The sequence below is a fragment of the Acomys russatus genome, chromosome 8 (assembly GCF_903995435.1).
Source record: "Acomys russatus chromosome 8, mAcoRus1.1, whole genome shotgun sequence".
Taxonomy (NCBI): Eukaryota; Metazoa; Chordata; class Mammalia; order Rodentia; family Muridae; genus Acomys; species Acomys russatus.
This window is the reverse complement of record NC_067144.1, coordinates 7,435,113-7,463,079: the sequence shown is the minus strand read 5'-3', so window position 1 is coordinate 7,463,079 and position 27,967 is coordinate 7,435,113. Positions and strand designations below refer to the sequence as shown.

At 45.0% G+C, this 27,967-nt stretch overlaps 1 protein-coding gene across 3 annotated transcripts in view; it reads left to right on the top strand.

Moving 5' to 3' along the window:
• The window catches only part of Dgkg (diacylglycerol kinase gamma), a 156,074-nt gene extending 146,570 nt beyond the window's left edge, over positions 1-9,504 (top strand). For 2 of the 3 annotated variants that reach the window (XM_051150760.1, XM_051150759.1), the window contains one exon: positions 9,318-9,503. In XM_051150760.1, the coding sequence (XP_051006717.1) occupies positions 9,318-9,416 (99 nt within the window). In that variant the 3' untranslated portion in view covers positions 9,417-9,503. Of the gene's footprint in view, positions 1-9,317 lie in introns of all 3 variants that reach the window. The other variant, XM_051150761.1, reaches the window with a different exon arrangement.
• The last annotated feature ends 18,463 nt before the right edge of the window (positions 9,505-27,967 follow it).

The window sequence follows — 27,967 nt, the reverse complement described above, 5'->3', positions numbered from 1 at the left end:
TCATTGCTTTAGAGAGAAAAAGTTACGTGACAGATAACATAAATAGATGACCAAAAGTGTTCAATTACGCTCAATCTTTTTTTAAAGATTAATTTTAATCCTACATGTGTGTATGTGAGAGGGAGACAGAGACAGAGAGAGAGAGAGAGAGAGAGAGAGAGAGAGAGAGAGAGAGAGAGAGAGAGAGAGAGAAGAAGAAGAAGAGGAGGAGGAGAAAGAGAGGAGAGGGGGTGGGGGACAGATGCTTATACAGGCCAGAAAACGGCATTGGGATCCTCTGGGGCTGGAGTTACAGGTGGTTGTGAGCTATGTGTGGGTACTAGGAACTGAACTGGGGTCCTCCGTGAGAGCAATAAGCCATCTCTTCAGCACAGGGTTTCTTTTGTTTGTTTGTTCATATATCCTGTCTTGTCTTGTTTTGAGACAGGGTCTCCCTAGGTAAGCATGGCTGGCCTAGAACTGCTGTATAGATCAGGCTGACCACAAACTCAAAAAAAAAATCTGCCTGCGTCTACCTCCTAAATGCTGGAATTAAAAGGGTGAGTCACCTCACCTGGTAACATTTTTCATTTTTATAGAGATTCATAGAATAACTAGCTGGGAGGTGGTGTTGCACACCTTTAATCCCAGCACTTAAGAGGCAGAGGCAGAAGGATCTCTGAGTTTGAGCCTGGTCTACAGAGTGAGTTCTAAGACAGCAAGGACTACACAGAGAAATTTTATCCAAAAAAAAAAAAAATCTAAACTAGAAAAAAACTCCTTCAAAATAATGAAAACTTTCTGTTAAACAAATAACAAATATCTTTCTTAATACTAAAACCAGGACATTTTCTATTAAAATCATAGAGAAAAAATAAATGCTAATTTTGCTTGGCAGTTCTAGCCACTGCAATATATATGAAATAGAAAATAAATAGAAATAGTTGGGAAACAATTAAAACTGTCATTATTGTAAGGGAATGTGACTATAAAAAGCTCAAGAAATCAGTGGAAAGCCTCATAGCATAAATTATTTCAGCAAAGTCCTATAAGAAAGGAAGCAAAAAATAATACTTCTCATATACCAGCAGTAACCAATGAATCTACTAGAAAAAAGCCCCAAATATTATAATAGTAGCAACAAGTTCTAAAAAATGCAGTTGACTTATGGGAAGTTAATGAAGATACCTGTAAGATGTAAACAGTTTTAAAAACTGAATATGTAAAGCGCCTTAGTTTCTTTTCCTGTTGCTGTGATGAAATGACCTGACAAAAGCGACTTAAGGAAGAAAGGGGTTATTTTAGCTCACAGTTCCAGGCTGTCGTCCATCCTGTTGAGGAAGTCTCAAATGCAGGAGCTTGAAAGTGACTAGTCACATGGCATCTGCAGTCAAGAGCAGAGAGTATGTATACTAATGCTCAGCTTGTCAAGACCCCTGGCCTGGGGGATGGTGCCATCCGTAGCAGGCAGGTCTTCCCTGGCCTGGGGGATGGTGCCATCCATAGTGGGCAGGTCTTCCTTGGCCTGGGGGATGGTGCCATCCATAGTGGGCAGGTCTTCCTTGGCCTGGGGGATGGTGCCATCCATAGTGGGCAGGTCTTCCTTGGCCTGGGGGATGGTGCCATCCATCGTGAACAGGTCTTCCCTGGCCTGGGGGATGGTGCCATCCATAGTGGGCAGGTCTTCCCTGGCCTGGGGGATGGTGCCATTTATAGTGGGCAGGTCTTCCCTGGCCTGGGGGATGGTGCCATCCATAGTGGGCAGGTTTTCCCTGGCCTGGGGGATGGCACCATTCATAGTGGGCAGGTCTTCCCTGGCCTGGGAGATGGTGCCATCCACAGTGGGCAGGTCCTTCCTGGCCTGGGGGATGGTCCCATTCATAGTGGGCAGGTCTTCCTTAGCCTGGGGGATGGCACCATCCATAGTGGGCAGGTCTTCCCACCTCTGCTTATATAATCAAGACATTCCTTCACAAGCCATCCTGATTGAGACAATCCTTCATTGAAACTGTACTCCCAGATCCTAGATTATATCAAGCTGATAACACTAACTATTGCAGAGACATCCCATGTCATAAATTAGGATCCCAGAATCCCTATGAAAAAAAATTTTAACCTGACAAAACAGTGTAATTCCTAGAGGATTTGATAAAAAGTGCTTCAAGAAAAAGACTTTTCAACCTTGTTGCCATTGCAAAGGGAGGGAGGAAGAAAAGATTATTCATGAGACATTAAAGTAATTATAAAGTAACAATAATTTCAATAACATTCTCTTGTTACAGTGTTGGATAAGTTAACCGGTAGTACAGAATAGAGTTCTTAGAAATCTTAGAATATATAAAAACTAATTAAAAAAAAAAAAAGGATGATCACAAACTATTTAGAATCGATAAAACTGTTTAGCACAGGGTACCTAAGAACTTACTTTTTTGGGTAAATAGCGCTACACAACAAGGCTCAAATAAAAAATGAAGTTATTGCCTGTAGCAAAAATTAATTATTTTAGTTGCCCTATAGGCAGAACCTTTCTATTGAAAAGGTGACATTTTTTTATTAACAATAAATTTCAAGCTCTACACATCAAGAATCAATATAAGGAGTTGAAAAGGTAGCTCAGTTGGTAGAGTTGTAAATGAACAAAGCCCTGCATGAGTTCCCCAGCACTACACAAATCAAGAAGGGAAGGCAGTGAAATCAGGAGTTTAAGGTCATCCTTGTCCCAAGAGTGAGTTTGAAGCCAGGCTAGAGTACATGAGAAACATCAGCAGAAACAAACAAACAAATAAAAACAGAAATTAATTTAAATATTTAAAAGCCTAAGAACAAGATGCTTCCAATAGCAGTACAAAACATCAGGCCTAGTTCCTATTTCATAAAAGGAAACCAACACTTGGAAGCCAGTAGGAAAAAGTACTGGCACTGAGACTGGAGAGACAATTTGCAGATAGGCTAGTCACCTATGGAGTAGCTTATGATAACACAGTTTTTTTTTTAAGGAATAATTTTTCAAATTAAGACAGTGAGAACACCATGTGATTCTTCCCATGCCAAGTAAGTTTAAGAAAGTATTTGCTAGCTGAGCGTGGTGGCGCACACCTTTAATCCCAGTACTCGGGAGGCAGAGGCAGGCAGATCGCTGTGAGTTCAAGGCCAGCCTGGTCTACAAAGTGAGTCCAGGATAGTCAAAGCTACACAGAGAAACTCTGTCTCGAAAAACCAAAAAAAAAAAAAAAAGAAAAAAGAAAAGAGAAGAAAAAGAAAGAAAGAATTTGTTTCTGTCAAGAGTGTGCTAAGGCCATACTCTCAGTAACACAGAAGAACGAACTGGTCCAACTATTTTGAACTGCATCTTGAGCCATATATCAGAAAGAACCACACTGGCTCAGCAGTTAGGAACACTTGCTGTTATGCAGTGGACACAGGTTTGGTTCCCAGCACTCACAAGGTGGCTCCCAACCATTTATAACTTCAGCACCTAGAGGTCCAATGTCCTCTACTGGCCATTGTGGGCACTGCATGTACATGGTACACAGACACACAGGTAAAACACTCATAAGCATAAAATAAAAATAAATCGATCTTACAATATAGACATAGGTGCATAAGAATATCAGTTTCTCCTCCACACAGCATTAAAAAAAATAGGATTTTCACCAAAGCCCAACATTTAGTGAGGGGGTAGGTTTTACAAAAAAAAAAAAAGGTTGTAAAATTGATTGTATGTGTTTTAGTGTTTCACCTGCAGGCATGCATGTGCACTGTGTACATGCCTAGTACCTTTGGAGTTACAGAGAGTTGTGGACCACCACGTGTGTGTACGGGAAACTGAACCCACGTCCCCTGCAAGAGGAGCAAAGGCTCATAACCACTGAACCACCTCACCAGCCCTATTGAAGAGCTTTAAGTAAGATGCATGATGGTCATCAAGTGGGACAATTTTTAGACATTGAAAATGCAATTTAATAAAAATTTAAGGGCTGAGGGTGTAGTGCAGTGGGCAAATGTTTTCCTAACGTATGCAAGGCCGTGGATTCACTCTCCAGCACTAAGATAAATTAATTAATTAAAGGCAAACTTTAATGTTAAAATGAAATATCAAAGACATTAAAGCACTGGCAAAATAATATCAATTAAAACCCAGCAGATTTAGATGCTGATTTCAATTTTAGTCAAAACATGCAAGCATGAAATTAAACTAAAGCAGTATACCAAGAAAGTAAGTGGTTGTCTATATGACTTTTAAACTTTTAAGGTGTTTTATAAATGCTTAAATATGAGCAGGTATCTGTTTATATAGAGAAACACACACACATACACACACACAGATAGATAGATAGATAGATAGATAGATAGATAGATAGACAGATGTTACTGAGAGCGTTTGCCTTACATAGTGCTGTAAAATGGCATCTCCTGCTTCACTACCATAGGTGGTTTAATTGCTCGCACTATAATCCCAGCACTGGCTCGGAGGTTAGAGCATTCACTGTTTGCTCTTCCAGAGGTCCTGAGTTCAGTTCCCAGCAACCATATGGTAGCTCACAACCATCTACAATGTGATCTGGTGCCCTCTTCTGGCATGCAAGGGTACACACAGATAGAGCACTCATATACATTAAATAAATCTTTAAAAAATAAAAAAAGAAAGAAAAGAGAAAATGGCCACGGTTGTTCTAAACAATCCAGTGGCTTCCAAACTTGAGTAAACAGTTGAGGAACTGGGGTAGGGGTTAAAATTCACATGACTGGAAAATTTTCAGAATCCTAATTTGGTACGGTGTAAAAGGATCTTTTACTCACCTGTTTCCATTGTTGTCTGGGAGGCTTACTCCCTCCATCTGCTAACCTAGGCCTAGTCCTGGAAACTTCTAACCTCTGTACAATCTAACCTAGGCCTTCTTGTTTTCAGCCTCAGACTTACTTCTTAATAAGCTCACCCTCTCTTGTTCTTTCTGAGCTCATAGCTGGCTGGTTCAACTCAGCTGTTCTGGCTCAAACTCTTCTCCCGGCTAACTTATTCAATCTGGCTTCTCTCTCGGCCTCTGCAATGCTCCTGCTTAGCACCAGCAATCTGTTCTAATCTTCTGGCTCCTTCTTATTCGCTGGCTCATTTTGTCTTCACCTGTGTCTGGCTGGTTCCCTCAGTAGGGTCTTGATGCCCAGGAGTTGGACTTTCTGACAAATTCCAGGGAGATGTTGATGCCGCAGGTTCAGGGACCGAGGTTTGAGAACCATGAATGGAGTTAAACTTACCCACTCAACAGTGAGCTTCACTCTGAGTAGCATGGCGGCCTCTACCACATTTCAAGCCCGTCTTTGATTTGTTTTCCTGTTACTGTGAAGTATTTTCATGAAACCAACTTCGGGGAGAAAGGATTTGAATTGGCTCACGGTTCAAGAGTGCAGTCAAGGCAACAGAAACCTTCAACAACTATTCACATAACATCTACAGTCAGGGAGAAGAGAGAGGTACCACAGAGCCACACCCCACTATAAGTCCAGGATCGATCCTAGCCAGGCTATGGTGGTCCCCCACCCCCACCTCATGCAGATCTCATCTCCTTGATTAACATAGTCAGTCTGCCAGGTTGACCACTGTCACAAAGGCCTCTTTCATGCTAGAAAACTCTCCTGCAAGAAGGGATGTCAAGATCTTGGAGAACCCAGAAATGCCTGTAACTTAAAAGATGATAATAAAAACCCTGAACACACACACACACACACACACACACATATACACCCTCTTCTATGATTACTTTAAGAAAGAAAAATTACCCCAACTTCTCGAATGTCACAAAGGCCATTTCAGACCCTACGGGTCTGTGCCCTTCAGCACCTCAGCTGACCAGGGCAGGCCCGGGGCACCTCCCGTGTGATGCAGGAAGGGGGTCACACTCCATTTGCTCTCAGATGGCAACATCCAGGAGGTTTCCTTGGTTTATTGCTTCTTTTGAAGTCATAAAATGTGTTGATGTTTCAGAAACTGGTACCGCAAAGCCAATCTCTCACATTTTGCTCCATTTAAAGAAGTCACAAGCCACAATAGTCTTGCAAAGTTTGAACTCCGACCTGGGAGTGCTGGGTCAGTTCTCTGTGTCAGGAAGCAGAGCATTTAACAATGGAGCCACCCTCTGTCTGTCTAGTTGTGATTTCAGGGAGACTTAATTTGCAGCCCAGTTACCAACTGCATTGGAGCTTTGGCTACAAGATCGTAGCTTGCTCTTTCAGTCAGGGTTGAAAAAGTGGGTCTAACTACATCCAAGCGTTTCCTCTGTGGACGCTTAACTACTTTACCCACAATGCCCTCCTAAGTTAGGAATAAAGGACTGGTGTCTTTTCTACTCAAAATAAGGATATGATTCCATCCCTCTGTCAGTTATCTGTAGTAATAAAATTCTTAAACATGACCAAGTTATGATGTAAAAGAGACATTCCCAACACCTACCCTCCTGGCATGTTTATTAAAACTGCGAAACCTGGATGTGGCAGAGCCTACCTAGAAGCCGATGGAGATGAAGGAGGATCGCCATGAATTTGAGGCCAACCTGAGCTACATAAGAGAGTTCTAGGCCCGCCAGAGCTACACCATGAGCCTGTCTTTACAAACAAAACAGATAGGAGTTTCACTTCCTTAGCCTTGGCCGTGCTGACAAGCCAGTATGCGGTTCACTTAGAGGCAGAGAAAGAAAGAAAGAAAGAAAGAAGCAAGGACCATCTATTGTAAGGTAGCCTGCACACAGCTGCCACCCACTTCCCCAAACCTAGCCGTCTCGGATGCCGGGAAAATGCTCTTTTCTCTGGGCTGGTTCCTCTTCCCCAGCACATTTTCCCAGCAAGCATTTGGTTGGTTCGGGGATGTCAGAGGAAGGAGGCAGAAGTCTTTCTCAAATGAGCGTGTGAGCTAGGAACAAGAGGTTTGTCCAAAAGCCTGTGTCATTGATTTCTACCTTTTTAGCATGTTGGATTGCTGGCCCTGGAGAGGTACAGTTAGAGTCCCCATCTGTGCCTCCACTCCATCAATGCTGGAACAAACAGAACAGCTGCAATATGGCGTACAATTCAAAATGGGATTTGATGGGTTTTTTTTTTTCTTTCTTTCTTTTTTTTTTTTTTTTTTTTTTTTTTTGGTTGGTTTGGTTTGGTTTTTTTGTTTTGTTGGTTTTTGTTTTTTGTTTTTGTTTTTTTTTTTTTTTTGAGACAGGGTTTCTCTGTATAGCCTTGGCTGTTGTGCTGGACTCACTTTGTAGACCAGGCTGGCCTCGAACTCAGATTGACCCACCTGCCTCTACCTCCCAAGTGCTGGGATTAAAGGAGGGCGCCACCACACCGCTCCTCTGGCAGAAGTTCTTACTCATCTCGTCACCGTCACCGTCTTCAGGCTGGTGAAAGCCAACAGGACGGTCACTCCAGCTCTGTCACCCAGCTATACTGATTTTTCATAGTCTTTCACTTCCCTTTTTTTTTTCCTCCCAGTTCTTGTGGCCTTCTAAATGTGAGCCTGACCTCCAGTGGTGCCTTCCTAGCCAGACAGACCTACTCTAGCTCACTCTCATGAGAGCTGTTAAAATAATTGCCCTCCTTCCTTCCTTTTGTTCCATTTTGCTTTTCAGCCATGTTTTGTGCTTTCTGATTAACTCCCAGGGACCCAGTCTTATCAGTCCCCTTTAAAGCCCTGTATCAACTAATGGTCTGTAGTCTCCCGCATCCCTGTATCAACCAATGGTCTGTAGTCTCCCGCATCCCTGTATCAACCAATGGTCCACAGCCTCCCGCATCCCTCAGCCTTTGCCTCAGCTCAGACAGATCATACATGGCCGCCCTGCTCCACGCCTTCTCTTTCTCCTTTTTCCCCTCGCCTTCACACCACAAGGGCCCTCCTGTTCTCATCAGACCTTCCTTGTTTCTCACTTAACTTCTTTTTTAGACCCCTTGGCTAATCCTACATTACTTTAAAATCAATGATAGGGTTTCTCTTCAATGATTCTTATGTTTTTTTTTTTTTTTTTTTTTTTTTTTTTTTTTTCTTTCTTTCCCTCTGTGGTTACACTGTCACATTCAATAAATAGTATGGTAGAAGCCACAAGAGCAGGGTTTTGTTTTTTTTTTTTTATTTATGTGCATTGGTGTGAGGGTATCAGATCTTGGAATTACAGACAGTTGTGAGCTGCCATGTGGGTGTTGGGAATTGAACTCGGGTCCTTTGGAAGAGCAGGCATTGCTCTTAACCACTGAGCCATCTTTCCAACCCCCAAGGTCAGGTTCTTAAGAGTTATGGGCTTCCAGGTGCTGTTGCCTTTGGCATCTGTTCTCTTTCTCTCCACACAGCACCTAGCCATTCCCTTCCGTTTTACAGTTTACAATGGGCTTCCATTGACAGCCTGCCATATGATCTCTGTGTAAAGAAATAGTATCAATGTTATCCTTGCTTTGAAGTCTGGCAAGCACTGTTCTCTGAATGACAAATTATTTGTCCAAAGTTCTGAACCAAGGAAATAGAAGTACACAGCCCCACACCCAAGTCTTTGAATCCTAAGTACTTCCTGTTCCCATATCAACCACCCACTCTGATCATCTATCGTACTTCGTAAATGTCGATGGGATGATAATTTATTAGTGTGGGAGCATCACCGGGCCACATTCAAATAGGGATTAAGCGTTTTGAAGCCATGTCTGTACTTAATGGAATGTTTACAGAAAAAGTCATAAACCTTAAAATTAAAATAATAATAATAATAAAAAGCTTATCTGTGAAAATAGAGTTGACTTAGAGTCGAAGAAAAGGGGATATACCTAACTAAGAGACTCATTTGGGAACTCTCCACATGAGGGTGCTTGGCCAGAGGTTAAACTGACAGTCTCCGGGTCAGCTGGTTGACATATGTCTGCCGCCTGGGCTGGAACCAGGGCTGGGAGCTTGGAGAGCTATGCCCCCACCCCACCATGTGACCTTAGGCTTAAGATAAGTCCCTGACAGAGCTCTGGGCTGCTCTTCCTTATCCATCCTACACAGTGGTGAACGAGAAGGTTCCTGAGGTTTCCTCTGGCTGTGACATTCTGACAGTCTATGAATAGCAAGGACACGAGACAGGTGCGAGCTGATCGCCACGTGGGAAGCCCACACCTGTCTCTCCCCGGTGTTTCCGCCCCTCGCTTCTAGCAGAGCCAAACTCCAGGCCCTGTCAGGGTCAAGTTGCCACTTTTGAAGCTGCTCAAGGACAGTTGTCCTTCTGCGTGGGGCTCCTTTGGGACAAAACTGGCCTATCTGCTCCACACCTCACTCTCCCTCGACTTCCTGGATCATGCATTACCATTAATTGATCTCTGTTTCTTTATTTCAGATTAAAATCACTCACAAAAACCAGGCACCAATGATGATGGGGCCTCCCCAGAAGAGCAGCTTCTTTTCTCTAAGAAGGAAAAGCCGTTCCAAAGACTAAACAGTGTGCCAAACACCAGCTCTACCAAGAAAGAAACAATGATTCTATAAATACACACACACACACGCACGCACGCACGCACGCACGCACGCACGCACCGCACACACGCATCTATAACCAGAGGAAAAGTGTTGTCCTGCGGTACAGTCTACCTATTTTGAAAATGGATCCAATCTTAACAGAGCCAATACCCATGAAATATTTTGAATGGACTCAGGGCCCACCAGGATGGGTTGGTTGGCTCAAACAGCAACTTACACATTCCCACAGGCCTCGGGTAGACTTTGAGCCTGAAGGAGAAATCTCCCTTTTCCTTCACCACTCCTGTAAGGCTCCAGGCTGTAGGTTTCCTGCCTACAGTCAGATCGGATGTGGTCAAGGGAGAGAGCTCCAACCCAGAAAACTTGCACAAAAGTCCTTCTGTACAAAAACAAAACAGCCTACAGCTCTCCAAGCAAAATCCTTGGCAGGGCTCAGCAAGAGCACACGTTGGTTTCTCTGTTGTCCTTCAAACGACAGCTCCTCCCCTCACTTGCTGAGGAAAGCCAAGAAGCTGTGGAAAGCTATTTCCATTCTGAGTTCTCTCTGCTGTCCATGGCCACTTGTTCCCTTTTCTGAAGCATCTCTTGGTGGCTGTTTGCTTAGAGAGCAAACAAGGCTGCCTGGGCAGCATACTTTAGATGTGGTATTTATTTTCATGGTTCCTATGAACACTTGGGAGGGAAAGCCAAGAAACTGGACTTTATTTTTCAAATTGATGTCATAATAATATTGTGTAAAAAGGAAAGGAAAAAAAGACACCTCCCAGTGCTCCTACTCCTCACTACCACACAAGCCAAAGTGTGTCTCTTATTTGAATCCCAAGCCCTGGTGGCAGAAACGATGTGGGGAGGGGGCCTTTCCTGGGAAAACCAGTAGTCAGTCTGTCTGTCAGGGATTCCCCATTTCTTTGCACTTTCCACTCTCACGGTGTGACAGAACGACCTTCTGGTGGTCTTCTATATGTACATATGTAGCATATATGTTTATATATAATATATAAATATTTATTTACTGTTGGATTTTTGCTGCTTAGAAGTAGACATAGGTAGTGTGGGAACAGGACATGGGAAAGGAAAAAAGAAGGTCCCTACTCTCCCACCATCATTTGCTTGTAGAGACACATTTCCTTGGCGGGTCACAAGCTTCATGAGGATGACGTAGACCACGGGAACAACCATGAAACATGTGCTATTCAAGTCTTCGTCCCCCATTGGTTCATAAGGAAACTGAGTCGTGGAAGAATCAAAAGACTTCTCCGTGGTATCGTGGCTAAAGAAGTTTGACTGTAACTGTTATTAAGAAGATTGCTAGTGGACAAAAGAACCCACATCTGGAAATAGAGTCATTTTTGGTCAGTGAGAAGCGGTTCCACTTGGATCCAGTTTGTCAGGGAGGAACCATCACATAGCCTGTGCATGGACGGAGGGGAAGGGGGGAGCTTAGACTAATTCTTGTGTTCTCTATGGCTTGTCCTCCGTGGAGAGAAGTTAGCCTGATGTTGAAGGCACCAGACAGATCATTGATTGAACTACCATGTCCCCTCATCATGGTCACCAGATCATCTTGCCTTGGAAACGTTCCCGGCTGCAGACAGGACATCAGCAAAGAGTTACCTTCTGTAGGATGTTGCCAACCAGGACAGAAGAGTTCTTTCTTGTTCATGCTCAGTGGTCTGCTGCCAGCATCCCTCTCCTCTCCAGAGGGCAATTCTACACAGAGCATCATTGGTAGAAAGCAACCTCTGCCTTGGCCCCTTCGGCTAACTGGGACCTTCGTCTCTATCTCAAGTTTCTCAAGGGGAAACCTGGGCCCAGTTGACTGAGCTGCCTCTAATCTTGCAATGGACAAGGAAGGGAATATGGATAACAGCTAGCAAATTGAGCCCACCTCATTTAGAATCGAAGGCTGAGACTTGGAACCATCCTGCTCAGCCAAACATGCTTCTGCTAACGGGGGTAACCCCAGGCCACCGAAGGAACACACTGGCGGGATGCTTGGCAATGTGACCACGCTCTCCTGAAGGACAGCTGGTACTATCTTGGAAGCCACTTGATTCTGAAACTGAGGCAGGTCCAACTACAGGGTCACTGATGCTAAGATACTTACAAAAGTGTTTGTATATATTTCAGCTCTGATCTGCCTGCCCCCGCCCCCAAGGACTACAGCACCATCAGTAGGTGAAATGCATTTCCAGAGACTTGTATCTATCTGTGGCCCTGCAGAGATTTAATGTCACCTGAGAGACACAGTCCAGTCCCTTTCAGAGGCACAAGAGTATAAAACTCCACAGCGTTGCTTTTCTGGTTTGCTAATCTTACTAAGCCTTGTGCTGTTGTTGACTCTGACCTTAGAATTCATCGTTTAAACACCATGGCTGTGGTTTCTTACTGTGCAGTGCATCATCCTAGTGACCCCTACACCAAGCTCTAAGGTTAGCCAACAAAGTACCAAGATCTCCACCCTACAGAGAAGAATGGGGCTGCCTGGTGTTCAGGAGCTTCTTAAAGCTACAGTCAGGGGCGAGCCTGGTCCCTTAGGTCTTATCCCGCTCGGATTCTTTCCATGTTGCAGACATGTTCTCACCTGCTTCCACCCCACCAGCAATAAACACAATGAAACCGGAAACCTGGTGCACCTCGTTGTTGCTGGGCTGATGGGGGGAGGGACTGTGGCTCCTTTTGCCGTGGTTTCCGTGGGGTTTCCCCAGTGAGTTGGGAATGGAGACCGAATTTTTAGGATGATTACATTCAGGTCACAGACCAACTCCTCTCAAGAGAGTTCATTCTACAGATGGAAAAAAAAATACGGTAAAATTGCCAAGTAAATTAGGAAATTCTTGGCAGAACGTGTGAGAGCCTCCAGGCTGGCATTATATAACATGCATATATGTAATATACATATGGACATTATATAAGGTGACATAGTGTTTAATGTGCTGTATATATTATGTAAATTACATATTTGTGAGTAATCATGATAAATATAGAGACCTACTAATCACTTTTTTACACATACTCGGTGACAGATTAGGAAGTCACTTTGCCAGAGAATCTAAACCTGCTGCTTTGGTTCCAGCTCCTGCCAGAAGTAATTACATCAATGTTCCCCATCTCTAGAGCCCCTCTTTGCGTAGCCAAAACTCTGAGCGACCTTCTGTCCCAGCTAGGCTGCGCCTTCCGTAGTACCACCACAGTCAGGATCCACACAAATACCAAGTCCGAGGACTAAGCAGGACCTAGACTCCCAGATTCTGCATTTCAAAGGCCCACACCTCAATATCCTCAAGCAGATGGGCGGCTGGTGTCCATGGCAAAAGAAGGGAGAGGGGACAGGAAGGGAAGGGAGGAAGAGCCTACCAGCTCTCTCAGGAAGAAAACCCAGTCGTGTTCAGTTGCTAGCTGTAGGGTGAGAGAGGAAGCAGAAAGCACATAGCTTCAAGCATTTAGTTAAAATTAAAATTATCTCACATAGCTAGCCCAAGACTTTACACTCTCTCTGAAACTGTAGCTTTCTAGACTTTGAGTCACAAAACACTAGTATTCCTAAAATGTTTCATGAAAGGGCTGAGGAGATTGCCCCATGGGGCGTTGAGGAAGACTCTTGCTATGCAAGCCTGAAGCCTGCATTAAACCCTGGAAGCCACATAAAGGTAAAAGGAGAGAACTGATTCCAAGGAGTTGCCCTCTGACCCTCTATGTGAATATTACAGCATGCGCGCGCACACATCACACAAATATGTACAATAGTAATAGTTTAATGTTCCATGAACAAAAAGGCGGGGTTCTCTGTTCAAGTGCTAGATACCATCTAAGAAATACATGGAGGAGCTTCCAGAACTTTCGAGGAGGGAAAAACATGGCCTAGAGAGACGACTCAGCAGTTACAAACACTCACTGCTCTCGCAGAGGACCCAGGTTCAGTCCCCAGCAGGTCACAGCTATCCATACCCCCAGTACGGAAGGATCCATCTCCCTCTGACGCCCCTGAGGGCACTAAGCATGGATGTGATACCCACAGGCAAGACACTTGTCGTAGTTGCTTTTCGAGTCCTGTGACGCGACACCAAGACGAAGGAAACTTACAGAAGAGAACCTTTCACTGAGGGCTTGCTTACAGTGTCTGAGGGAAGGCCCGTAAGCCAATGGCAGGAGGCAGACGGAGCACTAGAGCAGTAGGTGAGAGCTGACATCTCTGATCCACAAGTTGGAGGCAGAGAAAGACACACAGACTGTGTTTGCTGTGGGCTTTTGAAACCTCAAAGCCTGCCCCCAGTAACGCACCTCCTCTCACGAGGCCACACCTCCTAATCCTTCCTAAAGAGTTCTACCACCTGGGGGCTGAGCATCCAAACGTGAGCCTATGGGCCCCCCCCACCCCACCCCCATTCTCATTCAAACCAGCACAGCACTTATGTATATTAAATAAATAGATAAACAAACTAACAATAAACCATTGGTTTTTTTCTGTTCCCTAAGAAAGCCAGTTTTTATGGTTCTCAGATAAACATGGAAGTGACCATTCTCTGAAATAATAGTCTCAAAAATGCCTTTCAAGGAATAGAAGTCTATCTTTAAAATGGTTTTTGTTGCTGGGCAGTGGTGGTGGTGCATGCCTTTAATCCCAGCACTCAGGAGGCAGAGGCAGGTGGATCTCTGTGAGTCTGAGGCCAGCCTGGTCTACAGTGCAAGTCCAGGATAGCCAAGGCTAACACAGAGACACCCTGCGAGTCCAGGACAGCCAAGGCTAACACAGAGACACCTGTCTCGAAAAACAAAAACAAAAAAGAAAAAACAAAAATGATTTTTGCTTATTTGTCTGTTTGCTTATAAACAATTACTGCTTTTTGACATGGGTGTGTAGGGTGATTCTTACCGTGTTGCCAAGACTAGCTTTGAACTTGGTTCAAATGATCCTCCTGAGTAACTGGGAGCACAAGGTATCAAGTTAAGAACCCTTGTCTCTTCTATGATAGCATCCGTGTTTACTGTTATTATATACACATCTTTAAGCAGGAATCAAGGATCTGGATTTTTTTGCCTCTCAAGTGCGGATGGGACTAGAGATGAGTCTTAAGTCAAGAGGAGACTTGACAGTTGTCAGCATTTGTGTGGCTCGGAAAACAAAACTACCACTGAAGATTGTGGAGAGGAGACACTATTCCAGAACTCTGTCCCTACCCAGGGAGAGAGCAAACTTGTGCCTGTTCTTAGAGAAAGAACCCTGGCCCTGGTTGGGTGAGAAGCAAGCTATAATCCCTTTACCTTCCCCTCAAATAGCTGCTGAAGCCAGGCGTGGTGGCTCATGCCTTTAATCCCAGCACTCAGGAGACAGAGGCAGGTGGATCACCATGAGTTCGAGGCCAGGCTGGTCTACAAAGCGAGTCTAGAATACACAGAGAAGGGCTGGAGAGATGGCTCAGAGGTTAAGAGCACTGTCTGCTCTTCCTAGAGGTCCTGAGTTCAATTCTCAGCAACCACATGGGAGCTCATAACCATCTGTAATGGGATCTGATGCCCTCTTCTGGCCTGCAGGTAGACATGCAGATAGAGCACTGTATACATAAAATAAATAAATAAATATTAAAAAAAAAAAAAAAAAAAAGAATACACAGAGAAACCCTGTCTTGAAAAAAAAAAAAAAGGCTGCTGAAACAAACAGTTAGGAGATACATTAAGGCCTTCTGATAAACATTTCTTGGAATCCCTTATTTTCTAAAAGGATGAAAAATGATTCCAGAAGATATTTCTATGGACACTAACCAGTCAGACCAGACTTATATGTGACAGGACTGTTCTGATACATTGGCCCAATCGAGGTCAGCTGGTGTTGACTGTGAGTATTCCCTACAGCTCTGTAAATCCATTAAGAGTGGCCTATGCCATTAAGACCAGAAGAGACTGCCAAATGTGATGGGTGTACACAGAAGCAACAGATCTCTGTGAGTTCAAGGCCAGCCAAGCCTACACAATGAGACCCTGTCTCAACAAACAAACAAACAAACCAAAGGAAGAAAAAAAAGACAAGGCTGATGGAGACAAGATCACATTCTCACTGGATCCAGTTTAGTATTTTGAAAGTTTCCTGGTAAGACCCATGTCAGGCTGTAGTGACAGGGAAACGCCATCCTGGTCTGTGTGTGTGTCAGAGGATGAGCATCTGGAGCTCAGAGAAAAACTTCCAGGAGTCAGTTCTCTGCTTTCACATTTGGGATCTAGGGACCAAACTCATATTTTGAAGCTTGCATGGCAAAGCCTCACTGAGCCATCTTGCTGGTCCAATAATCAAGTTTTAAACCAGAGATCAGAATCCCACAGAGCCACTGTTTTTTGTTTTGTTTTTGTTTTTGTTTTTAATTTTGCTTCATGTCTCACTATATGGAGTACATATTTCCATATTCTGTGCAGAGGTGGAAAATAAAGGGTGATTTTATAACAAGGGAAATTCCTATTTATTTCCTACTCACTCTCTGCCTGTTACTATGTCAAGGTCTTCACTGTTACCCCTTTTAATCCTCAAAGTAGTCTAGAATGTGGACACCAGACTTATTTCACAGAACGGAGAATTAGGGCATAGGAAGGAAAATGTCTGTCCTACAGACAGTGATAGAACATGAACTTGGCATATGTCTATCTTCATGAAAACCTATGCTTTTTATGCCCCTATTATTCTTTTCTTTTCTTTTTCTTTTCTTCTTTGTTTTATTTGGAGTGTTTGTTTGTTTGTTTGTTTGTTTATCAAGACATGGTTTCTCTGTGTAGCCTTATCTGTCCTGGACTTGCTTTGTAGACCAGGTTGGCCTCGAACTCAGAGAGATCTGGCTGCCTCTGCCTCCCGAGTGCTGGGATTAAAGGTGTGCGCCACCACACACAGTTCACCCATATCATTCTTGTTTTGAACTCAGCTAGTGTCCTGAGTGAAGTTAACATGGCATTAGAAACCTGACATCATCCTCTCTATTCAACCTTTGCACCGCCGTCTAACCACATCCTAATGAATCATTTCACCTTTAACCCTAACAGCCTGCACGGACAGCTAGGTTCTCCCCCACCCCCCCCCCCACCAAAACCTCATCCTTGCCATGCCGTCACCCTTGAGTCCTTAGTGTCTTCAGACTCTACCAGAGCGAGACCCAGAACCCTACTTGATACACGTTTGCTCTGCTCTGTGAGTGGAGAACAGCAGACAAGCCTTCTCAGGCTTACGTGTAGTCGCCAACACAGGGACCAGCTAGCATGGTGAAACAGTGCTGGGGCTGTTAAGGGAGCCTCCCAAAGACAGGCTCTGCATGTGGTCCTCATCAGTGACAGGTGTGGGCTGAGCCATCTGTGTTCCACGGGAACAAAATGGCAGGCTGCCTTGTGGATGCCAAGAGCTCTCTGATAGGAAGGGCCAGAGTGCTCACAAAGCAGGGAAATAGCCTTCCTTGTGGACATTTTTTTTTTTTAAGATTTATTTATTTTGTTGTTTATGAGTACGCTGTCTTTATGCACACCAGAAGAAGACATTGTATTACAGATGGTTGTGAGCCACCATGTGGTTGCTGGGAATTGAATTCAGGACCTCTGGAAGAACAGTCAGTGCTCTTAACCACTGAGCCATCTCTCCAGCCCCCCTTGTGGACATCTTTAAAGAAGGAAAGGATGCAGAAAGCCGAGGGGGAGTTGGGAAATTATTTGCTTAACCTGCTGAGCATTTACTATTGCTACCACCTAATAACAGAGCCATGGGGCCATGTCTGCTAGCCCAAGTCCTTCAGACAGAGCCACGGTCAAACTGTTCTGTCCTGAAATATGGAAGCACAAACGCAGGTGCACAAAATCAAGGCATCTGCTCGCCAGTAAGACTCTAAGTCTCAGTGCGAGGAGGGGGTCAAAGAAGGCTGTAGCTAGGAGAACAGTAATTAAATGAGCATTGTGATTCTAGAAGGATGATTGGAATGCATGGAGTACTTGAATGAGTCAAGTGAAGAAATCTGGAAGCGAGGAGAAACTCAAGCTTGTAGTAGGTAGCGAGCAGATAGACATTACTGAGTAGTAAGTGGACAGCTACCTTGGGTATTTGTCCTTCAATTCTGGAGTGGGCAGGGGGCAGGGGGGATGAAAGCTTTCTAACCAACAGCTCAGGAACTTGAAACCACAGGATGCAGAGGGAGCTCATGGGGCCTTTACCCAGACATCTGTTGAGTGATGGGCACAGCTAAATATGGATCATCAAAGGGCTTTCTGGGTCACATGGAGGGCAGCTTCATGATTCAGAAAATATGAAATTCAGCTTGTGCAGAAGGGCACAAACACTCACAATCTCCTTCCTAGAGATCGAGTTGGAGGTGACGAAGGACAGAAGACAGAGCAGAGGTAAACTTCCAATGCAGGAAGAGATCGGTAGACTAAAATACAGATTTGTGAGATGAAGGAAGAACTAGGCTTTTCAGACAGTCGGTCTCGGCAACAGATGTAAATATGAACAATGTCTCCAAAACTGGAGAAAAGGGACTTAGAGGTGCTGGAGAAAGGGGAAGGGGGCAGGGAAGGAGGGAGGGGAAGGAGGAAGAGAGGGAGGGGAGGCTCACAGAAGTAACCAGCTATTCATGAAATTCTTATTAAATAATGACCACCTTTTCTATTTAACCCAAAGTCGATTTCTTTTGAACTTCACGAGGGCCTTATGAAGTTAGGCCATGTCTCGACAACGAGGAAACCAAGAAACAACCAACGTCACAATAACAAATCCAGGGTTCAGATTCGTAGACTCTGCCTCCGAAGCCATTTCTCTGCCGACAGTGCCACTGACTGTCCCCCTGAGCTTCACAGCGATGGTGGCTCGCTACCCCACACCCGTCTTCCTAAATGAACACCCAGCCCTCCCTCCTCCCTCTTCTGTAGACCTGTAGTGTGTAGATGAAGGACGGTCTGGACAGCCAAAAGCCCATACACTCTCTCCTTCTCCTCCATCCTCTCCAGTCCTTACTCCAAGGTACCTGTGGGGCTTTATCCTAAGACTCTAATCCAGGAAAAGAAACAGCCAAGAGCAGTAAGGAACTCAACCAGAACAGAATCCTGTCACCATACGGAGGATAGACAGAGACTGCAGTTAAGACAAAGGCGAGAGACATGAGGCCAGGTCTGGAGTTCAGTAATTGAAAGAATGGAGAACCAAAGTGTCATTGTTTTAAAAAAAAAAAAAAAAAACAACCTATTGGGTAAATAATAATTTGGATGATGGAAGAAATTGAACATAAAAGTATTTTTTAAATGGAATCTTAGGAAAATTCACAAAGTGAGGGATAACAAAACTAGGAACTTCTTTTTACTTTTTACAGCAGAAGAGAAAGGAGTTTTACAACTCCGCCATATTAGTATCGATCAATAAAAGACCAGAACATCTGTGCTTTCTGCTGTCTCTGTCTATGCTCCGTATGGTGACAGGATTCTGTTCTGGTTGAGTTCCTCACCACTCTTGGGTGACAATAGATGATAGATAGATGATAGATAGATAGATAGATAGATAGATAGATAGATAGATAGATGACAGATAGAGGTAGCAATTGGAAGCCATAAAACTGCACAATCTTGAAGAGAGGAATAGTAGCTAGGCTTCATGGCACACACCGGTCATCCTGTCTCAGCAGGCTGAGCAGAGGGAACACAAGTTCAAGGCCACCCTGGGTTGCATAGTTAGGTTTTGTCTCAAGAAAACAAAATAAAAACAATTCCTCCCGGTGAATATTTCCTTTCTCCTCAGCATCCCTGAGGTAAAGGGATGGAACGCCAGATTGTGGATCTATGTCTGGGGCCTGCTATCTGCACATCCTCTTGGCACCTGGTATAAGATAATGGGGATAGCAAATGAAGCAAAAACTATTTTTCAGGGGGTTCGCTATGCCTCCTTTGCAGCTAAATAATTATTTGGGTGGTTTTTTTTCAACCCACTTCAGACAGTTTAGTTCCTGAATAAACAACACAGAGACCTTTTAGATTTATAATAAGCTTTAAGGCACAATAACTGGGCAGGCATCAACCCTCTAAGCTAGTTTGCTATTTCCCAGCTACACAGCCCAAGTTACTTGCCGTAATTGTTCCTACCTGGGCTGCTTCTGTTCCATCAGGCTTGTCCCTCATGGCCTACTTGCTAACGGTCCATACTGCCCCATGGCGACTTCCTTCCGGCTTCCTCTCCTGGTATTCTCTCTCCAGCTTCATGATCCCTACCTGACCCCAAGCCCAGGAACCTAAGCAACAGCTACTCTTCTTCCGCCCAGTTACAGGCTTCTAGCTATTCTTATTAATCAACCAACTTTAAATTGGGGAGCAAAGTTTACAGAGCATCACTTGGTGTACATGAGACTGTGCTCATCTGGACTGAAGCCAGATCTTGGAGGGCAGTATTTAGCATTTGAATACACAGCACCAGACCACCCCCCAACAGGTAAACAAACGTTTTGGGGGGGCGTTTTTTGGAGGTTATTTTGTTTTGTCTTGATTTTTTACGGCCTTTAACCACAGTGCTGGGTGGCAAGTGGGGTGAAGGCAGAGATAGGTGGATCTCTGAGTTTGAGGCCAGTTTAATCCATAGAGGGAGTTCCAGGACAGCAAGGCTACACAGAGAAACCCTGTCCCACAAAACAAAACAAAACAAAACAAAACAAAACAAAACTGAATTAAAAAGGAGGCTTAGACAAGTCATCTCCACCCGCCCCTCTCTGCCACCTAAAGGCCTCACTGGTTGACCACACTTCCTGCAATTAAAACATCAGGGAGTCATTTAATGTTCAATAAAAAATTTAAATACACTGTAGAAATGTTCACATACACTATAGCCATGAGTAGTGTGCAAGCTGGGCCTCTCATCCAGGCTTAATAATGTTAGTATTCTGCCATAGCCATATGCAGGGCCTGAAATCTCTCGAGGTCGTAGCTATTGTGGCATGATAAAGCCAAACACTTATGCACAAATCATCAGGGGGTCTTTCTTAGGAATTACAGATTGCAGACATCATCTACACTGCCAGAGAAGATTCAAGGCACGGAGGCAGAGGCAGGTGGATCGCTGTGAGTTCAAAGCCAGCCTGGTCTACAACTCAGCCAAGGCTACACAGAGAAACCCTGTCTAGGAAAAATCAAAACAAAGAAAAAGAAAATGAGGCCATCACTGTTATCACCCACAAAGAGGAAGTTTTGACAGAAAGCAAAGGTCTTTGCTGTATTCAAAACATCTTAGATCATTCTAGAAAGAGGAAAGCGCACAGCATTCTCAGATGACATTAACTTGGGGTGTTATATGCACCAATGATACCAAGAGAACGAAGCAAGACCCTGGGAAGAGTTAGAAATCTGTCTGAGCCAGGTGTGGTGGCACACGCCATTAATCCCAGCACTAGGGAGGCAGAGGCAGGGGGATCAATCTGAGTTTGAGGCCAGCCTGGTCTACAAAGTGACTCCAGTACAGCCAAGGCTACACAGAGAAACTCTTGAAAAACCAAAAAGAAAAGAAAAAAAAAAATCTGTCTGAAAAAAAAAGAAAAGCATATTCTTATTTTTAAAACTAATAAAAATTTTAAAAGAATTTAATTACAGGTACACTGGGACTGCTGTTATTTTGAAGAGGTAAAAATCATAGACCATCATATTTGAAGATTTGCATATCCATATAAAAACACAACCAATGCCCCACCTTGTGAAGAATATGTCATCAGGCTACCTAGACACACAGGCAGCTCCTCCCCCTCCACCGAGACACAGCTAGCCTGGAAGTGTGTCAGCCCCTGAGAGAACGTCTGGAAGCCTGACTGAAAAGCGTCGCCTCACTTCTGTGTGGGTAAGAGGCTGTTTTTCAATTACTAAAATGAAAGGAAAGCAGCCATCTTCCATCTTCTTTTGACTGCACTGGGCCTGCGGCACCGGGGTGCAGCAGGCACTGGCCACAGGCGCTGGTGGGGAGGATGGTTGGTCAGGTTGCTAGCGAAGTCTCCCGGTCCACGGATTTGAGCCACACAAAGAGCAAACAGGTGAAATAGGTGAAAGCAGGACCCAAAAGACGGCACAGCCACTAGGAGCAAACTGTCTCCCATTTGACTCAACCTAGTTAGGGATAACAACTGGAGATCGAGGACGGATTCCAGGCCCGTGCGTGGCGAGCCGAACACGGCAGCCTTGGAGCTACTCACCCATCCTGAGGACAGATTTGCAGTTCTCACTCCAAGTGCACAAAAGCATACCTTTGGTTCACTAAGCGTCGTTACGGCCCCTCCCCCACACCACCACAGAGTCCCCGGTGGCCGGCTCCTTTACCGCTACCTGATGCCATGAGGGATGTTGCGGGTCTTTGATGACTAGCGTACAGGTGAAAATAATTTTTGGCATTCTTAATTTAGGTACATACCTTCCTCTGGGATCGAACTCTCTGCGGGGGAAATCTCTTCTGAACTCCCTCCTCCAGCCTCACCCAGGCTCCAAAGCCCCGGCATTGCTGACAGCCGTGAAAACACGGGAGCTCACTGGATTGTATACAAGTGCTCTTAACTGTTATCAAAGGCTGTGATGTCAGGCTGGGTCTCTCTCTGCACCCTTCGTCTGCCTTGTCTTAGCAATGCGAGCCTTTCCTCTTTCCCTCCACTGGAGGAGAGGGTAGAATGCTGGGGACTTGTTCTATGATGCACGGTGTCCCACCTTGGTAGTTTACTGCAAAGAAAAATGGTGCCAGGTAGGCAAAAACCATGACTTTCTGGTAGTTTATATGTCATTACTGAAGAATTTGGGTGGTCTAATCAGCCTGTGTAGCACTGAGGATGAATATTTCCGTTAGAATCTTCTGGAAGGTACTATTTATTTACTTTTTTTTTTTTTTTTTTTTTTTTTTTTTTTTTTTGAGACAGGGTTTCTTTGGCTGTCCTGGACTCACTTTGTAGACCAGGCTGGTCTTGAACTCATGGTGACCCACCTGCCTCTGTCTCCCTGAGTGCTGGGATTACAAGCGTGCACCACCAGTCCAGGCTGAAGGTTCTTCTGATGTGTGGGGCTGGAAGGAATTGAAATTCTCTTTTCCCAGTTGACTGGTGTTGAAGGTAAGGAAGTGGATTCCAAAAGCCCTGTGCATTATGCCCAGCCAAACACATTGTATACATTATTTATGTGACTCTAAAAGTAGTAAGCATTTTATAGACGATTAAACAGAAGGCTCAAAAAGTGGTGACTAACCAACAGCTGAGACGGTAAGTAACCCAGTTCTCTCTCCCACTCTCCCAATTATTTTCTTTAAACTAGTATATTTTTTTCCCAAGCATGACCATGCACTGTTATCTAAATAACCTGGACTCCAGATTCCTGGGCCCCACATGGACCTCCTCGATCACCATCTCCAAGAGCCCAACTCTGAAATCTGATATTTTGCCAGCTGCAGCTGCAGAGGGACTCCTATGCTCCTGGAAGTTGGGAGCCCTACTGCATTGCCTTATCATGAAGGGCAGGGGCCACTCAAGAGACTGGGGGTGGGAGTGGGGGCTAGGGGCTCTTCAGAGTAGATCCACCCCGGAGCCTGTAAATGAACTCCCCTGAGGAAGAGAAGAGATGGCAAAGGAAGCGGGGGGGGGGAGTGGAAAGGAGGGGCAAGGCTGTGGGCTTCACTTCAGAGCTGACTGGTCCCTCTCTCCAGAATTGAGACCTGGGGTCAAATCTACATCAATTAGCCAAAGGTTCAAGTTCATGCCTGCATGGGGCTACACACAGGCAGCGTAGACTTAGGGACGGTCCTACAGTGAAGCAACAGCTTGGTGGGGGTGGGGGCTAGATGGTGACCATGGACGCTCCATAGCTGCCAAGGGACCTCCCTGCCCAGTGTGGCCTTTCTGGCCAGTCCTGTAGATCTGCAGAGCCACTCCAGTTGTCTATGCAAGCTCTGGATGCCACAATGGACCAGAAAAGGTCCATATGCACAGAAGGCACGCCCTGATTCCTCAGGTCATTCCGTGTCTAAGACAGGGTAAGGATGCTGACCTCAGGAAACTGACTAACAGTTTTCTGTGACACCCATTCCTGGCTGCTGCTGCTTCTGCTTCTTCTCCTTCTCCTCCTCCTCCTCCTCCTCCTCCTCCTCCTCCGCCTCCTTCTTCTTCTTCTTATTCCTGGATCTGCCCATTTCTATTTTGTGCCTTGCAGCCTAGGTGGGGGTTTCTGAAATGTTGGTTGGGATGGCTGAAGTGGCTCACTGGGAGGCAGATACAAAATTGCCATTCATAGGCAGAAACAGGACACTAGAAATAACCAGGCAGGCCTCTCCTCCAGAGCTTTCACTACTTTCTTCAGTGACAACACTAAGTATGCATGAAAAATATTTTCCTGTAGAAAAATGGCTTTCTGAGACAGGCACTGGTGGCACATGCCTTTAATCCCAGCACTCAGGAGGGGTGGATCGCTGAGAGTTCGAGGCCAGCCTGGTCTACAAAGTGAGTCCAAGACAGCCAAGGATACACAGAGAAACCCTGTCTCAGAAAAACCAAAAAAAGAAAAAAAGAAAGAAAAGAAAATGGCTTTCTGAAGTCAAGAACCTAGGAAAATAACCCCTGAACAGAATTTGACATAACCAACTCAGCAAATTACCTCAATTAGAAATCTGAAAAGTTGCTCTCAGTGGGAAAAAAAAAAGTTAATATTCTTGAATCTGTGTAGCTACCTAAAATCTGTGCAAACAAGGAAAAAAACGGTCGGTTGGAGAACAAAGGCTTTGTGGCTATTGTGCTTGCATTTTAAACTAGGTCCAAGAACAAATGGTGCCTGTCCACCAGCTAAAGCACTTACAGGCCCAACACAGACAACCATCGTTCCTGTCCCTCCCACCCTGAACAGGTTACTATGTGCCTTTCTAAGCAACAAAACAGCCTTTGTTTTCAAGCACCCTCCCTCCTACTTTCCATTAAGTCAAACTATCAATTATTACGGAAATAGTTCTGAATCTAAAACCCTAAAGCCCTTTGTAGAAGAAACAGAGAGTCAACAGAGGCACCAGTGAAGGTGAGAGAAGCAGATCAGGAGGATCAGAGGGAGCACTCGGTGGCCTCAGAAGTCAGGGTACTGCCGAGAACATTTGACTCAACCTTTCGCCCAAAGGGGGGCTTCCTTAAACAGTCACCCATAGGCAGCTGCCTCTGCTTGAAGCTACCTGCTGGCCAACAGCTCACCACCTCCTCAGGAAATCCCCGGAACACCGTTCTCTGAGCTTTAGGGAGGGTCCAGCTATACTCAAGACCTCCCAGCAGCTCTCACCATTGGAACACAGAATAAAGCCTCCTTCCCTTATGAAGGACAGCTTGCAGGTGTTCGGAAAGCACCACTCATCATAGCTAACTCTGTGTGTGTGCATGTGTGTATGTGTGTATGTGTATGTGTGTGTGTGCATGCGTGTGCGTGTGTGTGTGTTGCCTCTGTGTGGAACATACTTATGATTCTTAAACTGAGCCTTATATACGAGTCTCAACTTCTATTCTTCTTGCAACTTTTTCAGAAAGAACAATAGTTTGTCAGATGCCCTTCTTGAAGCAATCTCAGAACTGAAGACCACAAGGTACCCTAGAAACATGTGAACAAGCACAGAGTTGCACCCTTTGCTTGCATTACTGCTTTAGCTTTTTTTTTTTTTTTTGTAGCAATCACGTGACCTGACGAACTCACTGTGACAAAACCTTAGCCTCTTACGAAGGCTAACAGCTGCCCGTGATGTCTTAATCAGGTTTCCATTGCTGTAATAAAATTCTTGAAACTGACTGCTTCCTACAGTCTTTGATGTACAACAGTTCTGGACGCTCAACAGTGGGTCACTGGCTTCTCTTAGGATCTCATGGATAACGGCATCGCAATGGTAGGAGTGTGTCCGGAGGACATCACCCTGGGTGACACAGATTTTAGAGAAAGAAGCCAGGATCAAGGCCCTTCTGGTGTAACGACTCTTATTCAGGAACAAACCGTCCCCTGGGGATGACAGTGTAGTGATTTCCTCTGCACTGAAGCATTCCTTCAAGGAAGAAGGAAGCAAACAGAACCCCCCCCCCGAAAAAATGCATGTAATTTAAGAGGCTAGGAAACACACAGAACTTCCAAGGCTCTGAGAGCCCCTACCCGATCATCAGGAAGGAGAAGGATCTTGGGTAGAGGAGCTTGCAAACATGATAGGCGGTAACCACCTCTCACCAGACCCTACCTCTGAAAAGTCCACAGCCCCATCACTGTTACACAGAGGACAAAATCCTCTAATATAAGGTGGGGTCCAAAGAGTAAGGAGCCTTCAGTATCCGCCCATGGAGCTCTACCATCAGGTCATATGATACCTTCTGCACTGCATCAAAGCTGGAGGCCCCTCGGTCTTCTCAGGGGTAGCATTAAATGGTGTGTGTAGCTAAAGAAACAACTCCTGCACACTAAGCACTCCTTTTGTGCTGGCCTGTGGAAGTCATGGGACCAATGTTCTTTGATCAGTGCACCACAGAAATATTGTACCATATTTTCATTGCTCCGGAACTGCACTGTCCAACGGAAATATACATAATATGAGTCAATGTGCAAGTTTAAGAGTAAACAGGACCAGAGAAAATTGATTTTTATCAAGTATTTTAAGCTATGTATCTTTTTTTTTTTTCAGGACAGGGTTTCTCTGTGTAGCCTTGACTGTCCTGGACTCTCTTTGTAGACCAGGCTAGCCTCTAACTCACAGCGAGCCACCTGCCTCTGCCTCCCAAGTGCTGGGATTAAAGACGTGCGCCACCATGCCCAGCTAAGCAATGTATCTTAAATATTATTATTTCCATATGTAATCAGCCAAAAGTGTTCTTAAGATCTGGCATTGTTGTTTTTGTAGTAGCAGGTCTTTAAACCTAGCAGTGCGAGCCCGCGGGTTAAAATGAGGTCCCCTAGAGGGAATGCCCTGGCATCGGGGTGGAGGCTTCCTCATCACTGTATTTCACAGTGCGCTGTACCGCGTCCTGGCCTTTGTGACCCATCACACTGGTCATGAAGGGTGTGGTCTATGTACTGAACTCTTAGAGGTTACAAGTTCTCAGCATAGAGGTAGACATGGAGGCAGTGGGCCTACCCAGTGACATCCTTAGCCAGTGTAGGACAGAGAGCCCGACTGATGATAAAACAAACAAACAAACAAACAAAAAACAAAAAACATGTTCCCCAGCACTTGGGAGGCAGAGGCAGGTGGATCGATGTGAGTTCGAGGTCAGCCTGGTCTATAGAGAGAGTCCAGGACCAGGACAGCCAAGGCTACACAGAGAAACCCTGTCTCAAAAAACCAAAACAACAACAACAACAAAACAAACAAACATTCATGTTCCTCTGCTTGCCCTGGATTGCCTACAGCCCTACGGGAAGAAAGGGCATGACCCTGAGGGCAAGTAGACTTGATTTCATATTTCAGTGACTGAACAGTGTTAGAAAATTCACTGTAAGGGTTGTTAAGAGAGGTTTGGCTACATTACCTCTCTTAGCCTTAATACCTGTATGTATAAAATGAAAATGATAGGTTTTTTTGTTGTTGTTGTTTTGGTTTGGTTTTGGTTTTGGTTTTTTGAGACAAGGTTTCTCTGTGATAGTTTTGGCTGTCCTAGACTCACTTTGTAGACCAGGCTGGCCTCGAACTCACAGTGATCCGTCTGCCTCTGCCTCCCGAGTGCTGGGATTAAAAAGGCGTGCGCCACCACGCCCGGCCCTGAAAATGATAGTTTTCTTAAAAGGAATACAAAGATAGACATGGTGATGTGACCAATTCAGTATCTTGCAAATGGTTTCCTCTCTCTGTCTAATGAAACAAAGAAATACTTACGTGATCACAGTTTGACTAAGAGACACTTCTGAGCCTATTTAGTCATATAAAGCCAACTGCAGTGGGAGTCAGGGAGCCTCTGTGGCCAGCTGCTTTCCTATTGCACAGCATGCCAATGGTGCAGCCAGGGCAGCCATGCGTTGCACATATGCCAGAGACACACTTGCTTGCCTAGAGAGGTGCATACTGGAGCTGTTTCCAACCTCTGCCTCTGAGATTCTGCAATGTGAATGCCCCTGTCTCACACCTGACAGAATCTGTCCTTCCTTTCCTGAGAGCTAGAGCGCCTACAGGCGCTCCAGACCAAGACAGGTCTAGAAGCCTCGCTTGAGAAAGGCCTGGTAAATGTTCAAACATTCAAGTAGGTAAGATAGACCCCAGTCCATTTGACCCTGGGCTTTGATCCTGAAAGAAATAAACAAATCCGTTTAACCAAGAGCCTCACTTGAGCTTAAGAAACAGGAGCATAGAGGGCTCCACTGCTCTCATCAGCAAGTACCTGCGCCGCTGCCGAAGTGTCAAATCCGTCCCCCATTTCCTTTGCACTAGAGTTTTTCCTTTGTTTCTGCCTTAGCAGCCATAGCTCCTCTGCCTGCCGGGTGCCCCCGCCACCCAACCAACTCTATACCACCCTGTCATCAACGAGAAGGTTTTCATACTTTATTCCCACACAATCACTGTCCATGCGAGCACACATG